The 16,947-nt window shown below is 34.7% G+C and overlaps 1 protein-coding gene across 1 annotated transcript in view; it reads left to right on the forward strand.

Annotated features, from left to right (window-relative positions):
* Window positions 1-16,687, forward strand: part of cdc42se2 (CDC42 small effector 2) — a 61,068-nt gene extending 44,381 nt beyond the window's left edge. Inside the window, exons 3-5 of the mRNA XM_088909955.1 lie at window positions 11,561-11,662; window positions 12,561-12,674; window positions 14,360-16,687. Of these exons, the coding sequence (XP_088766081.1) occupies window positions 11,561-11,662; window positions 12,561-12,662 (204 nt within the window). The 3' untranslated portion in view covers window positions 12,663-12,674; window positions 14,360-16,687. The remainder of the gene's footprint in view (window positions 1-11,560; window positions 11,663-12,560; window positions 12,675-14,359) is intronic.
* The last annotated feature ends 260 nt before the right edge of the window (window positions 16,688-16,947 follow it).

The raw sequence follows: 16,947 nt of genomic DNA on the forward strand, positions 1-16,947 counted from the left end.
GTTCCCAATATCTTTTGCTTTGGGGTTTACATTTTAAGTTGTCGCATTTAATAGTTTGAACTAGTATCAGAGCATTTTGGAGTATGTTATCCAAGTCAGATTAACAGATATTGAGAACAATGTAATGTGAGTTAGAGAACTTCGTTTGTTAACGTGTAGCTGTATTTTTAGGACATTCTGGGAACACCATAAACTGGCTCTTTGGTCTAGAAGTGGTTTCCACTGGTTGTAATTGATTAATAAGTGAATGGTATTTTTCTTTATAATAGTTAATAGCCTATATGTCATGTGGGAAGCCTGCACATTACATGTTGAAGTAAATGCTACAGTAGTTTCTGTTGAAATGCAGGCTCTAGATCTTCAGTGGTTAAGGGTGGGCTGTTAGTTGTTCCGAATGTAAATGTGTTTAGTAATGGCGTAGAGATAACTATCTCTATTATTACCTTTTCTTTAATTAAACCAAAAATAATTTAAACCTAAATCCAAAACTCACTGAGGGATTTTCGTGATCACTGCCACATAAACTGTTCACAAGAAGAGTTTAAGGTTTGGAATTTTATTTTCTCAGTAAATTGTTAAACAAATCATACTTTTTTGGTTTTACCTTGCAGTTAATGAAATACAATACTAATAATGAGAATGATCATTAAAAGTGGTTTCGTTTGCACTTCTGATATGATTGTGAATAGCCAATAAATGTGTGAATTTTCAGTCTTTTCATCTCCTTTCCTTGGTTAGGGATGTGATTTAGAAGTCAAGGGGGAATTGTAAAAACACTGAATGAAATGTATATCTGCCACTATGATGTGGAAATCAAATTGCCATTTTTACAACAAAGTTACAACATGTTTTCATTGGTAAATATTTGTCTTTTTCTATTTCCAATATAATGAGGTCTATCTACAGAAATCCTGTACACATTAAAGTTAGTTTATGGTAATCATTCTGTAAACCATATTTAGATTTTCTTAGGTATAGGTAGAAAGGACGTATGTTACGCCAAAGCCATGTACAGTAATGTTTTTTTTATTTTGTTTTGAGGTTCCTGCAGTTTCTGTCAAGTATATTTACATTTATATTTGTTTTGTTATACCTAGACTTTGTCCTTCTCTGTTTTTAGAACTCTAGTCATTGATCCTTTAGTCTAGTCATCTTGTTTACTGCTCTGACTAGTCTGGGCTATTTAGCTTTTCTTTTAGTCAAATTTTTAAATTATGAAAATGGCACAGTCTTATTCGATTCAGACACAGTTACCAGATCATATTCAAATAAAATTAGTATTTTCTGAATACATTTAATTTTCAAGGCCTCTAAAATGTGTGGATTGTTCTTTTCAGCAGGTGTAAAACCACTGGATTATTACCAAGGGAAGGTTAATCAAAGGCTAGGGTCCACTGATGTGAAATGCCAACTTACTGTAAAGTTTGAAAAGCCTAGGGACTCTACCATGAGTAATTTTAGATTACAGAGTCGAAAATTGTACGCTTATTGAAATCAAATCACCATCAAGCCCTGTTTTATGTACTGTACTTAGACAACTGCACCTGGCCCTAATGTAGACAGACCACAGTTCTGGAATATGTTAGTTGTATCCTTGTTAATTGTTGAAACATCTGTAGAAACATCTTGCAAGGCTTAAACAGAATGACATAACAGCATAATGTAGAACAAGCAATTACTAGTTCATAATGCAGTAGCTGTAGATGACCAGTAAGGTATTTTACTTTGCAACACAAGTTCCCCTTTTAAACAGATGCAAATGTGAATGGGATACAATTTTCCATTTTCTCATGTCGTTGTTGGAAACAGCCATTTTTATTTGCTATCTGAAATGCAGAAATGAAAAACCCACACATGTGATCTGTCTTTGAAGGACATACATTTTAAAAGCAATTCCCAAAGCATTGAGTTGGATGTCATATTAGGAATATATTGTACTTGCAAGGAAAATATAATTCAGTAGTATTTATTCAGAGAGAACAGAGCAGACTATGCATCTTTACTCTCCTGCTGCTGAAAATGGAAAACAGAGGGGTTTGGAATATAGTCACATAATAATAGATTAGCTTATAATACAATTTAAATTATATTATTTCTTTAAAATCTTTATTTTTCCTGTCTAATATTTTAGTTTTTTATTAAGTTGCTAGGTTTTTTTTAACTATTTAAAAATTGGACACGGGCTATAGCTGTTTCTATTCAGTTAGGTTACAAGCAATAAGAATGAAACAGTTAGTGAGTACTTCTTTAGTTTGTTAGTTTTATGTTGTATTAAATGTCACAACCGATAGGAAGTCTTTCAACCCATCAGGCCCATTTGGAAGTTTTTTACTTAACGATCTCATCCTGTCATTCCTCGAACAAAGTCAGAAAATTGGATTCAACAACCTGGCTGGTTAGCCTGTTCCACATTCCCACAATCTTCTGTCTAATAGTGTTGTGAGGAATGTGACAAATGTTTTGAGATGGGTTTCCCACTCAGCCACATGAGCCAGCTTTATAGAATGAGTGGGGTATTGTTGACCCTTGGATGTTTTCTCCTACAGTATCTCAGCCACTGAACAATGTGAATCTTTCTAAGTTGCAACTGGCCTTAGAGTGGCATCCCTTCCTCCTTGTCTGGCTGCTTAGTCTGAAGAGACAGCCTTATCTAGATGGTGATGTGTACCTTTTACTTCTTAATGATTGACTTCACAGTGGTCAAAGATATTAAGAGTTTTTAAAATATTTCTGATAGGTTTGTCATAGCAAAGGGTTGGAATATAGTACTTATGCAATCATGACTTTGCCATTTTTCTTTTATGTTATCTACGCATTTCTTCTTTTTTTAGCTTTTCTTTTGTGGTGTTGTTCAAAGTATCACAACTGGGAGCTTTAAAACTGCTAGACGGTCTGAATACACTAGCATGGCACTATAAAACAAGACTACGAGGCCTCCTGATTCAGCTGTTTAAAAAATACTCCAAGGCATTAATAAAATCAGCCCGACTGACTTCAGAATCAACAGATAAACGCAAACTAGAGGACACAACTGAAAATTAATTTGAAGTACATTTGAAAATTTGCATGCAAGCAGTTGGCACATTCTCATGAACCAGTTCACGATTGTCAATTTTGTGCTGTATACTCATGGAACATGTACGCTCTAGAATTAAAATCTTTTGCTCACCTTTACAAATATTTAGTTGCCTTGTATGTGGGACCATGAAACATTACCCAGTACTTATTTCTCTTTTAGTTAATAATGGATTAGCACCTTTAGTAATAGATTGCATTTGTGTAGTACTTTTCATTTCAAGGGATCCAAAAGCTCTTCACATGTAGCAGGGAAGCCAGTTCTTCTACCAGTGAAATGCGGCACCCACCTGTGTCATAGTGGGCATGGGCAACACATGCCAGTCATTATGGGCCAGAAGCCCCTCTCCACAGCAGATGAGTGAAGAAGTGAGAAGGCACTTCAGCAATTGAATGAAGTTGAAAATTTAAGCCATATTGTGCAATCCAAAAGTGGAATTTAACAAGGACCCTGGGGTTAACATCCTTATGATCAGTGCTTTAGCAACTGTTACATCCTAATGACCTCAACTTTATTCTCCACTGAAGGACAGCGCCTTTACAGTACAGTCTTATTTGTCTTCATACTGGGGCATTTTTTTTTTAATTCTGTTTCTCTGACAGCAGTTTCAATAACTTTGTTTTCCTTTGAGCTTCCATTAAAGGCCCAGCCCTGTTAAACTTTTGAGATCAGGTGGTAACAATACTGTAAGTGGAGGATCTGACTACAGGAATGACTTTTAAATACGTGTATGTATGACCAATCAATGACCCACATTGCTTTATTTTCCAGAGTTAAAAGAACACTGACAGTAGGAAAGAGGAGGGTTTCTGAGAATCCATGTTGAGCAAATGTGACCTATTAAATTCAAATGTCCCAGGATGAAAAAGAAATCTAGAATTCTGAAAGATATAGGACAATAAATTAGGCCACTAAATCCTTTAGGACATATTATAAGCAATGTGTGTGAAACTGTCCCAGATATAAAAAAACTGCCTTAACCATTGTCACAATTATACATTGTAGACATTGTAATGATGACATAAATTACAGTGAAGTACAGCAGAGAAAACTATAAAGAAATACGACAAACCTGGCTTTCCCACTATGACTTATTTTATTAAACATGTGTTGTAGGTTTAAAAGTCAGATTTCAAATTTTTAGAGATGTATGAATTCTACTGTACATTGTAATCAGACAACAATAGAAATAAATCTGTATTTGGTATATGTAATGGCTTTGTGACCTACCTTTATGACCCAGATATGCACTTGCAATAAAAATATTTCATTTTTGTTAAGGGAACTGTAATTGGAATAGACTGCAGGCCAAAAAAAACAGAAGTAGAAGCTTATGTCATCTCATCTGACTCATCCTCATTATAAAGATCACTGGCCCATGTGGACTGCATCTGAGAACACAGGCCTAAAATTTCCTTGAAAAGTTTGGTTTATTTCTATTTTTTAAAATATTACATATGCTTACTAGACTGTGGAAGATTTCTCTGCGTGATAATAGAATTTATTGATTCCTACTCATAATTCTTTGTACAACTGGATGACAAACGTTAATTCAGTTTTATATTCTGAAATATTTTAATTACATTTTTTTATGGTAAACTGAATTGTCCCATAGGTTCTTAGAATCCTTACGGTGTAATTTCAGAAATTTGTCGGAATCAAGCTATGAAACGTCAAAGTGGCCTGAAAGGCAGTAAGCAAGGAAGTATCTGGACTGAAGAAAAGCTTCACAGGGCAGATGCATAGACACTGACGTCATGTTTGCATTCTTTAAAATATCTTTATAGCATTTTAACATTTTTTAGTACTTTTTTTTAAAAAGAAAATCACTGTAAATAATACCTATAGTAATCCTCATAAGGAAAAGAAACTATGATATGATCAAGTAAAACAATTACACATTTAAACTTTAGGACATTCTCATAGATGTACAGATGTGAATAGTATTGACAGCTCCACTGTTTCTATTTTAGGAAATATGAACATTGTAGTCTTTTCTTGAAATCTTGAGTAAGAATTATCTAATGCGAAGCTCTTACTTCATAAATGACAATTTTGACACTCATTTTCCTGCACAGCCTTTGTTTATTTAAATTACTAGGAATTATGTAGCTGAAGCATTTTTTTCCTGTCCAAACTTTTTTTTACAGAGGAATGTAATATACACTAGTCATTGTGATTTTGTATTGCCAACAGCAAAACGCGATCGACAGTTATATCTAGTCTTACAGATTAGGTGAATGGGTCTGGGTACAACAGCACGAAGGGCAGGATTGCAGTCTGAACTTATTTTTGCCACCTAAGTTCTAGTGCTAAAAGTGTAATACTCTGTGACTCTGAATAATGAGTTTGTAAATGTGCATGATACAAATGTGTGTCAGTGGCACAGGATATATAAAAAAGGAAAAATCATCAGGAAATTGTGACCGTTAAGTTACACTTTTAGGATGTGTTTGTCCTGCCATGATTTGCTTTTAGGCTTTTGATTTTACCATCAAATCTGAATGAATTCTAAGGAACCCCAAGCATACATTTTACTCCTGTTATTTGAAGTGTATTCTGATGTGAAATCTAGTATGTTTTTTAATATATTTTAAGTCAACCATAGCTGTATGACCAGTTATTCAGGTTCTTGACACTGTGTTGACAGCTCATGCACAGGTCTGTCAGAGTGTGTCTTCTTTTAGGTCCGGTACAGATCATTCTATTTTAATTTTTTTGCCTTTTCTACTCATTTCAACTTAATAAAAGACATCAATTACTTTCATTTTTCATATGTAGAGTGCTTTCGATTCAGTACTTTATAATTTGTGTCTTTTTTAGCTAAATCTATGTTTGGCTTATGTTCTGAGGTGTCAGCCTGGGGCGGTGATGTTCATAAGCTTTGTAAATCTTGATTTTTATGTGGTTACAAATTGGACGGGCTTGTTGAGCTCTGACACTAGTTGTAATAAATATTGAGAAATAAATTATTATCATTCACACCCTAACACCAACGTGCAGAGAAAGTAAAGTAAAGTTTTAGAAGTTAAGTTACTAGGAAATTCCCACTACTCCCAGAATGTCAAGCATAGTTGCATGTCCTTGTTTCTGACACAGGGTAGTGTCAAAGTAAAGGAACAGGAAACGCATTTGAAAGACGGCTTTATTCACAAAAATTGATAGACACAAAACACCTGGACTATCATTTACAATGAGTACAATTACCTCGGCCGAGCCTCTTACGGAACTGAAAATTATTCAGGTCTCTCTGTGATGAACAGACCCCAGAAATGTTTGAAAGAGGGAAGGTCAGTGTAATGAACATAAAGCCTTAGTTAAAAAAATTAAGGACTCTTTCTGGGACAAAACTGCTTTCTAAGCTGATGCTGGAAAAAAAGTTTACCCTTCTCTCTAAACCAAATGAATCGATAATATTTTTTTTGTCTTAAAAGGAACTGAACATTTCAACAAATGTAATATAATGGACTCCTTTTCTGAGATATGAAGTACTGACCTTAAACTCAGTTATCTGCTTTCTGTTTTAAATAGCCTGAAGTGCTGAAGTCTGGCCTCTAAAAGATGGTACCCTCTCACACGGCGAAGGTGCATCATTGTCATAGGCAGAAAGAGAGTTATGTCAGCTGAACTTGGCCGATGGCCGAACTACTTATTAGCTTGTCATTTACTGTTTATGCCTCCCTCTTGCAAATAGACTTAGGTTTAGTGGTATGTGATGTGCTGTATCACATTTTCATACCTGCATTCAAAATGCAGTCATAAAAAACTGCTTTTTAATCTAAATATATTTGCTTATTTAAACCTGTTTAATGATGCTAAACATGAGCTCATACCTATTTAAATGTTATTTACCTATTTGACTTCTTAAACACTGAGATCTGGTAATAATTTTTTTAGAAATGAAAGAGTTCAAAATACCCCCCATATTTTTTCCAAAGACATAAAAAGGTCTACAGTGACTGATACTATTCAAGACAGCTTTAATTTTATAATTAATCCACATGAATGCTCACATAGAATAAACAGATAATTAGACAGAAGTTATTATAGAGAAGCTTCCCAACCTCTTGTCAGACAGAAAAAACAAATGGCAAGTATCAGAAGTATGCTTAAAAAAGTTATTTTGAGCATTATGGTATTTTGTGCAGAGTAAGAAAATATATGTTTAAAACTACCAAGCCTTTATACAATGTAAAGGAACAAGTAATAGGTTTAGTCCATGCTGAAAAAAAGAAGAAAGAGAACACAACGTTTCGGCTGTGGAATAGACTTAACATTTGTAAACCAAACACATTGTAATATCTTGTCTGGAAAACCCAGAGAGCAGCAACATATCTGCATAATTCCTGTCACTGTAGTTATTTAGTTTGCATTTGGAGAACCATACACAGGAGCAAGAAACTGAATTTGTTTCCAAACTATTCTACTTACTGGAGTTATGCTAGTCCACATTTGTGTGTGTATGCCTTTGCTGTTTATTTCATTATAAACTTAAAATTCAGTGAGAGGTGGGTGAACTCTTTTGAGTTGTCTTATAAGTTGTCTTTCTGTTGAGATACCACACGTCTGATGATGTTAGCCTTCCACGCTGGAAAGAGACACTATGTACTGTTTTTTCTGAGCTTTTTCCATTGATTTCCACATGACTTCCTCAACATACGTTATAATCCTCATAAATAGCCAAGCCTTGACCTTTTAGTGCAGTCAAGTGACTAATAACAGCAGCTTTACCTTAGAGAATACTGTGGAAGAGCTTCACATTCTTATACACACGCAAGCACGCACTACTGCTGAAAGATGTTTGAATCGTACTTCATTATTGGGTTGGCTTTATTGTTGAAACTCGCTATGACCATTTTATTCTAACTCATAAAAAATAACCTGAGTTAGATCATTTATGTGGAAGTAGAACTGGCTAGATTCCTTTAAAAACGATAATTACACAAAGAGAACATTTATTCATTTTTAAATTATCTGAGAAGACACTTTGAAAGTGGTCTTGCACTGGGTTGCAGTTATGTCCAGATTTTTTCCCATCTGGCAGCTTTACTGTTAAACTAACAATCACATGAACCCACAGAGCCCTATACAAGGCCTTTTAAATTGCATTAATGAGGCATTGGAGTCTTGTTGAGATTTGTACTGACAAATTTGTACTGGCACTATAATTAATTGTACAAATGTGACATTCAAGATTTTTTACACTTAACTGAAGCTGAACAATAACTCTTTAAAGTGAAAGTAATCTGTACTGGTTTCAGGGTGTTTATACATATATGTACATAGAGCCCTCTACATTTATTTACACCCAATTCTGGACATGAATTAAGTCCAAGAAACACATTTTGTTCACGCCCCTCTAGCTAACTTCTCCTCTGGTGCGAATTTAACTAACAAGATGCGTCTTGTAGAACTATATTTTGTAATTGTCCCTATCTATACAAGAGACTTGACAGCAACCCCCCCTCCTCATATTTCACAGTTCTTAAATTTGAGCTCTATTTTACACCCAACAGAACTCTGCTAAGCATGTCCAGAATGCTCAGTTTTTATTTCATCTGACCATAAAGCATGGTTGCAGCTGTCATTCAAACTGGTCTGGCAAACCTGAGTCACCTCTTCTTGTGGCTGACCCTTACAGTAGGCTTCTTCCTTGGTGCTTCATCACGAATCCCATTCCTGCAGGCAAGGCAAAAGGAGAGTTTTCAACACTTTGTATCCCAAAGGTGCCAGTCTGTGGTGGAGATTTCCAACAGTTAACTTTGGATTTATAGGTCCTCCTAAGCCACTTGTCTCACAGAATGATATACTGTACTTGCATCCTCTTCCTGGCACAGTTACCACTCCCAGTAGCATTGATTTCTTGAAACTGGGTGTACAATGAAACAGCAGTACCTTTATTATTACAGTATAACATTTAGGTTTTAAGCAGGACACATAATTCGGTTTATAGTTCACGTTGTTATACTATTAGAAGTATGAATAAATCTGAAGGGCAATCGCACATACAAGAAATTCCCAGAAATTCTGTTTAATTACATTGAACTTATTGATTCATTAAGATACAAACAGGATTTTAAAAAGTTTTTGCAAAAAATCACATAAACCCTAAAAATGTAATTCCTGAAGTTAATTTGAACAATTTACAAGATTGGCAATGCGTTCTGTCTGAACCGTGTGTGCGCCACCCCACTCTCCTCTCCTCTGAAACCATCATTACTAACCTTGTGTAATTTTGTACAGACGGTCCCTGTTATAAGTTATCCCGCTATACTGTACATCATTTTTCACTTGCGTCATTGATGAAGTATGTAAAAATTCCCCATAATTACATCGTTTTTCAAGGCACCAGAAGCCAGCAATGTAGGTGGTTCGAGGATCATTTTCTCCTGGAAATGAAAAGCTATGGTCAAGCAAAATCTAACATTCTTCTTCATGTAAAACATGCTGTTGCCCATTATTTAGCTTTTGAATCGTAACGCCCCAACTTTAAAGTTGAATTCTCATCCCCATGCCACATGTAGCTTATCCAGCCAGTAGATCAAGCTGTGATTAACTTTAAATGCATGAACAGTTTGTAGAAAAAGATTTATGAATGACTTAGTTGGTTTTGACAAGACCACAATTCAGGAGGAGTTGGTGACTACTTATTCATTTCAATTTATTATTTTTACAGGTTATAGATTCATTTAATGTATATGCACATTTGAACTGTATGTTGGGAACATATATTAATGTATTCCTTACGATATTAATTTCACTTTCCAAGTTATTTCACTATAAGTTGCATTATTTAGGAATGTAACCTGTATTAAAATGGGACACTCTGTCCTACATTTAGTTAGCTAAAAGTGACACACATGCTCTACCTTATATTTCCCTAAATTGTATGGGGAAAGCCTCCCTCTTGAAGTTGCACTGGTAAAGTTTGCATCCTTATGGTCCCAAACCCCGCATATTAATATTGTTCTTATGGGGCAAAATTCACCTTTTTTAAATGATTTCACTACATTTAGGAATTTTCTGGTCCCAACATATACTATGTTGGGGACCACCTGTATTTTAGTAGTTTACTTCTGATTTCATTCTTCCACTTTCAAGTCTGAAAATCATTCTCAACAGTTTTAAATATTCTAAAGGATATGTCTTATGCACATGTAAATGTTTTAGCATTTAATTTATTTCGTGTATTATGTCAGCTCGTTTTTAAGTATCGTGGGGCATGTCTACAACATAGTATGTACGTAAGTCAACTACTTTTTCATGACCAGAACTTCAAAAAGAAACAGCATTAACAAAACAGATCAGTTTACATGTAAAGATATGCTTTTTGTACTTCAAAGTAAATGATGGTTTCTTTTTGATCTTCATTTTTTTTTTACTTTTACTGTACATTTTCTGGCCACACGTATCCACTTTCCACTAGGAGAATGTATACAATAATTTTTTACGCTTAAAACATGCCTAGCATCCTGCATTAATGTAGACCCAGTGTAGATTCAGGTCAGAACGTAAATAAACCAGACAGGAATAAATACTAGCAGAGAGTTTACTTTGAATCTAGCACTTAGAGGCTAGTATAATGTATATGTCACTTATATTTCAGTATAGAAAATACACATATAAATCCTATTATTGATTCATGCTCTATGCTGTAAAAAAAATCAATTACAAATATGTTTAAATTTCTTTTAGCTATTTTACATAAAGTGTCCAGTAGTGTTATTGATTGCTAATTTCCAATAACATGGTAATACCAAAATGCATTTATGATCTGAGGTGTACTAAAATGGGAGCCACATTCATTAATTTTAAGAACGACTCAAATTATCAAAAGGTCAGGATTTCTTACACATATTCAGGTGACATCCAAAAGAACACATCTGTGACAAAATTGATTTAAAAGATGATTTATGTGTGCAAATAAGTAAACTGCATCCACCCAGCTACGCTATCTTCAATTAGGAGTAGGGTTGCAAACAAAGTTCTGCGCCACTCTCTTATAAAAAGTGCAAAAGAAGAGAGAATGTGAACTTTTCCAAAGAAGGCCGCAGTGTTTCAAGATTTTCTGGTTAATGGGATATATGACTAGTTTAAAAAAGTGTTTGGAGTTTGTTATTCTGCAATTGTTTTCAAGCTGAATTTCATTAGCATTTTTTGTGTTAACTTCTGCTTTCATTTATATTTTCTTTCCTGTGTCATTTCAAAACCCGCACTCTCATCTCACTAAGGTGAAGGTATTCATCCTGATGTGCCAGATGTGCAAGGAACTCTGCAGCGATTGTGTAGCTTAAGTAGAAGCTATTTTTTTTTGTATTGGAAAAAGCCGAGCAACTGGTTCCTATCTGGATTCATTAAGATTGTGGAATAACAAATATAAAACTAATATATTTTTTCCTGATGTAGTTCACAAAGAATTCTTGTAGGTAAATAGCTAATTGCATCTCCCCAATATGATGTCAGTGAGGTCTCTTTTTTTTGCAGAAGCGACGAAGGCGGATCGACCGAAGTATGATTGGGGAGCCAACAAACTTTGTACACACAGCCCATGTGGGATCGGGAGACCTGTTCAGTGGCATGAATTCAGTAAGTAGTGGCATCGGGGTCTAATGTATTGTTTTGGTTGGATGCAGCCGAAGTCCTGATTATCCATGATTATGTAACATGTGGATGCCATTACTAAATCAGTAAGATGCTCATTATTTGGGGACCAAACACTTAGCAGTGTTTAGGAACCAGTAAATCAGTAAAGGCATGTTTTATGAAAAGAAAAATCATAGCAGGATAAAATGAGGGACTGAAATGATCATTTACCATATACTAATTTAGATTTGCCTAGAATTAGTGGTTTCACATAAAATGTATGTCTAAGTTGTTGTCTGATGAGACTCCAGAGGTTTCACTGTAATGAAAAGGATATCGAGATACTGTACTGTACTCTAAAACTTATTGTTTGTAAAAGGAAATCTTGGCTGATACACAATACATTCTAGATATCATGTTGCTCCTGGCAAATCCTCGAAAACTAGCTTTTAGATCAGAGATTTTCACAGAGCTGACACAGCTTTATATCAGTAGAATACCCAGATATTGTTTCTTTTGGCTGTAAGACTATTTGTCGGTTATTTATAAATTGATTTGCTACACAGACAATACATGGAGATGTAGGTCATATGGATAAAATGTGTTTCAGTGCCTTTTTTGGGATGAAATCAGAACAAATTACTTGAATATTTCACAGAAATGCATTTTTAGACTACATATCATCCATTTCAGTTTGTGTTACATAAATTGATCTTACTTCGCAAGAATGCTTCTTTCAAGAATGTTGTTTCTGATTAAGGTTAGATATGATATCAGTGTCAACTTGCAGAGAAGATTCTGGAAAACAAGTTTGGTGGTTTAACCTGTTTCATTCTTCATACTAGTATTATTTTACAACTTCTTTGGAATGCAGGGATTATTCATGTCACTTCTCTTCCAGGTGAATTCAATCCAAAACCAAATGCAGTCTAAAGGAGGATATGGAGGTGGTGCCATACCAGTAAATGTTCAGATGCAGCTTGTGGATACAAAAGCAGGATAACTTGTATTGAACGTATGTTTGCTAAGCTTTGTCTTTATCTGGTGGGGGGCCTTGTCTGTCATTCATTCTAAAACTGACTTTGCTTTTTTTTAAAGTTTAGTTTTTGTTTTTCATGCTTGAATGTATTATCTTTTTAAACAGTGTTAATAGTTGATAAAAAGAAAAACATCAGAGAGGAAGCAGTATCTACATGAGCGAAATACAGACAATTATGGTTTTTACCTTTTTTAGCTGCAGACAAAGTCTTCATACTGTTCATGAGACAGGTATTCACTAATGTAGTTTTCTAAAAATTGGAGATTAAACTCTCTAGTTATATAATATACAAAATTGCAAATATGCATTTCAGAACCCCAGTTTTAATAACTGTCATTTAATACAGTATATCAAGATTAATATATCATGTCCATCCATTAAGTAAATAACACTTTAAGGATGTTATGATTTTGCTGTAGTAAGGATAAATAATTATATTTGCTTAAATGTTCAATATCGAAACAAATAGCAATGAAACTGCTGCACTCAGATTTCAGTTTCTCTTAAATGAAGGTTGAAAGTAAATGAAACCATTAAGATATGTACAAATGCAATTAAATAGTATTTGAAGTCTGTGTCTAAACTAGGTTATTCTGTAATACAAAGGTTTTTTCCCCAAACACCATTCATCATTGTCTTGTCTGCAGAATCGTTTCCCAAACCTTCCCAGACCTTTCTGCTTTTCTGAAGAGACAGCTAAATGTGGTATTCCTTCAACTGCTGCAATGTCCCCTCCACATCGGCGGAAAATGTTATAGAAAATGTTATCAATGTTAAAACATAGGATAAGAAATGTTATAGTTGGAAGTACTACTGTTAATGAGGAGATGAAGAGACGTTAGACTCTACACAAACAGTGTGGCAACAGAGTCCACATTTTCATTATACAATTATTCTGCAATGCTCCCTTTTATCAGCACTTTAATTGCACTTTCTTTTCTGTACTTTAAAAAATAAAAACACTAACAACAATATTTACCATTACCAACATCTCTTCCCACTCTTTTCCCTATTACATCTAGATTCTCCCACCCACAAATACACCTACAAATCTTTACCCACTTTCTCCTTCTCTAAAACAAACACCTCCCATTCCTCCTACACAAACCCTAAAGCTTCAGCAGAAAGCTACATTGCAGCAGATATTACTATAGATATATAGAAAGACAGATTATCATATATCTCACACCAGGCACCATTAACACACTGAATTCCCTTGAATGTGACAGAGATTATACAGCGGTTTTAATAATAGAATTCCAGTTTAACTCTGCTTCTCACTAACCCTGAAATCCCTTATTGCTTTGTCACTTTGCCAGGCACTTCCTCAAGTTCTGTCTGGCCCAGCAGAAAGTTTGCCAACTGTTCAAATTTTTTTCTCCTTCTGCTGTACCACATCCTAGACGATGTCCTTGCCTTCTTTTACATCTTGCTGTTAAAAATGTTGCTTCCTGGTTTCAACAAGTATAAATCAGCACATCACCATTTTAGCCCTGGACAAAAGTCATCAGAAACGTTGTACCTTCTTAGCAAACCACAAACATTTTTGACCTGTTGCTTCTATAGTTCTATAGTACCTCCTCTCATACAGTACCTCTCTCTGTTAAACATCTGCAGTTTTTATTTGCTTTTTTACTAACACAAGTCCATTTGTTTTACAGGTTCCTGAGTGTGTTTCTTCATCCTTGCCTCCTGTTTGCCTTTGGTGACTGCTTTTCGTGTTCCTCATAAGACAGAAGTGATGGTTGTGCTATACCCCTGTGACTGTTCTTCGAAGAAAAAAAAAGTTTGCCATTCTGTTGGAAATAAGCTGCCTCGCCTTTCACAAGGTGTTTGGCTTAGGAAACATGGACGTTATGTTTTCTCCCTTAATCTTTACTGAATCACATGTTAGCATGACCTTTTGTTTCTGCAAGTGCCAGTGCAAAATGTAACAATGCTCCTCTTTGTCATTTGCTGAGAGAAAATCTGCTTTTTGTTTTTGAGTTTGATTTGTTGATGTTTGAAGGTCTGGAACCTACAAGCACAAAAGACTTAACGTATATCTTTTTTTTTTCTTTTTTGCTTTCCTGTTTTGCTGTCAGCACAGTAGTTGACTGCGTGCTTGTGAAGTGGCTTTGTATGGTGGCCTATCAGTGCCAAAACGCCTGTAGTTGCGGAATGATACTTTTGCTGACAAGAAATAAAATCTGGCAAAGTCAATGCCATTCCATAGGAAAAATAATTACCTAGCTGCTTAAAAATGTTTTTTGTCTTTTTTTTATTTCTGAACTGGTCTTGAAATAAAACTGGCTTTTCACATGGTGAACTGCTGTAAAATGCTCAGTATACTTGATTTTAAGAAACCTGAGTTTTATTGTGTAACCTGTGTAGGTACATGTGTATAATGTAGTGGTGTTGTAGTGATCAGTACTGGTGTGGCAGCAATATTTATAAACCTGACTATGATGCAACTTGAAACTTGCAGTCTTATGCAGTCACAGTCTAACCTGTTGCCTGCGTTTATTAAAACTACACTTTTGTAATATTTTTCACAGCAAATGTCAGTATCTCTGTATTAAGTACTTTGGGGCCATGAAGGCTGCCATGGGTAGTTCTCAAGCTGCCTGAACAAATGCCAGTAAAATTACCATCAACAAACAGGGTGACTAACTATTTTACTTAAGGTTATTTAGCTCAGGTTAAAAGGCATATTTTCACTTCTTTAAAATGATGTACATTGTATAATATTGCACTGTTTTCTAATGTTAGTGTAAAAGTGTACCTTTAGAAAAAAAAATAACAACAATTGTATGGCTAGGTTGTTTATTGGTTAGGTAGAATCTTTTTATGAAAAGTCCTTTTAACAAGATGTAAAAAATTTATAAATCTAGGATAATCGGAATTTGTCTTCACTGTTTCAGGTACAGTTTACGTGGCATCCAAAAAAAGAAATTCTGGCATTTAACAATGCGACAGCTGTGAAATTGTTTTGCAGTCTGTGGTTGAACTTGTATTGCGTTTAAATATCAGACTGCAGACTCCAAATACTCTTTTCCTAGCTTTTCGTTAATGGCCTTTTGCTTTTCTATTCAAGTATTTTCTGTTTTCTCAGATCAGCATTTTTTTTATTTTTCATTTCAATTCATGTAGTAGTTTCATTGAGCTGGTTTGTTTCACACAGTGGTAGCCTTGCAAGTAAATATCTCTTGTAACTTGTAAGAAAAATGACTGAAACACCAACAGTGGATTAGCTTGGAATTACTATGTATGCAGTAAACTACAGTTGTGTGCCAGACTTTATTGTTTCTTAGGTATGTTTTCATTTCTTCCCTCTCAAGTGCTTTATGTTTGTAAATGTCGTATTCTTTGTATGCCACATTCTATTGTAGTTTAATTTATTCTTTTTAGTTAATTACTGACTGGTTTTACACTGATCAGCTCAAAGCTTTTCCCATTCAAATCAGAGGGCAGTAACTTGCATTAGCACACGATTGTGTAATTATTTATTTTTTTAAGAATATCAACCAGCTACAGAAGGATTTCAGAATAACATAACATCTGTGACAGGATTCCATTTTATTGAAAACAAAGGACGACAAAGCCCTTTCTCAAAAACACTTTAATAAATGAGAGGATTTAGTAAGCACCAGTTGTGACATTTTCACATTGGTTTTTAAGCCCGGTGAAAATAATTAGAAGCACAAGAAGGAAGGTATTGACAGATAATCTAGAGTGTAAATATCCAAAAATAATAGGCAAGGTGTTGTAAACCTTAAAGTAGTATAAATTTACTTTTACCCATATCTATTTCCTAATGTTTGTTTCACTTTACAGCATCAGGGAGTTCATCCAGATCAATTATAAAAAAAAAAGAAAATGTTGTTTTTTTATTTTTTTATGATACATATTCAGGTTTTGTACACTTTTCATCCCTCAGTAAATTCACTTCCAATGTTGGTTTGTAGATTACAGAATGTCTACAGTTTAAATAAATATTTTTTCCATGTTATACAAATTGTCTTGTATTTTATGTATAGTTAAAACACTAGCTGAATTTTGTGAGATTTGGTTCCACAAGCTTGGTTGGTTCCTATTCGCTAAGGGATCTGAGGATCTAATCTAACCATTTCTTGAAACCATTTCAGCTTGTGGAATTGTATTTGGTTGGTTTGTTCAGTACTTCTGCAACCCTTAGAGGAAAGAAGAGGCACCCAGTTGACAGTCTTGGATGTACAGTACTGTACTTCACCTTAGTTTGCACTTCAGT

The sequence above is a fragment of the Atractosteus spatula genome, chromosome 3 (genome assembly GCF_055471065.1).
Source record: "Atractosteus spatula isolate fAtrSpa1 chromosome 3, fAtrSpa1.hap1, whole genome shotgun sequence".
Classification (NCBI taxonomy): Eukaryota; Metazoa; Chordata; class Actinopteri; order Semionotiformes; family Lepisosteidae; genus Atractosteus; species Atractosteus spatula.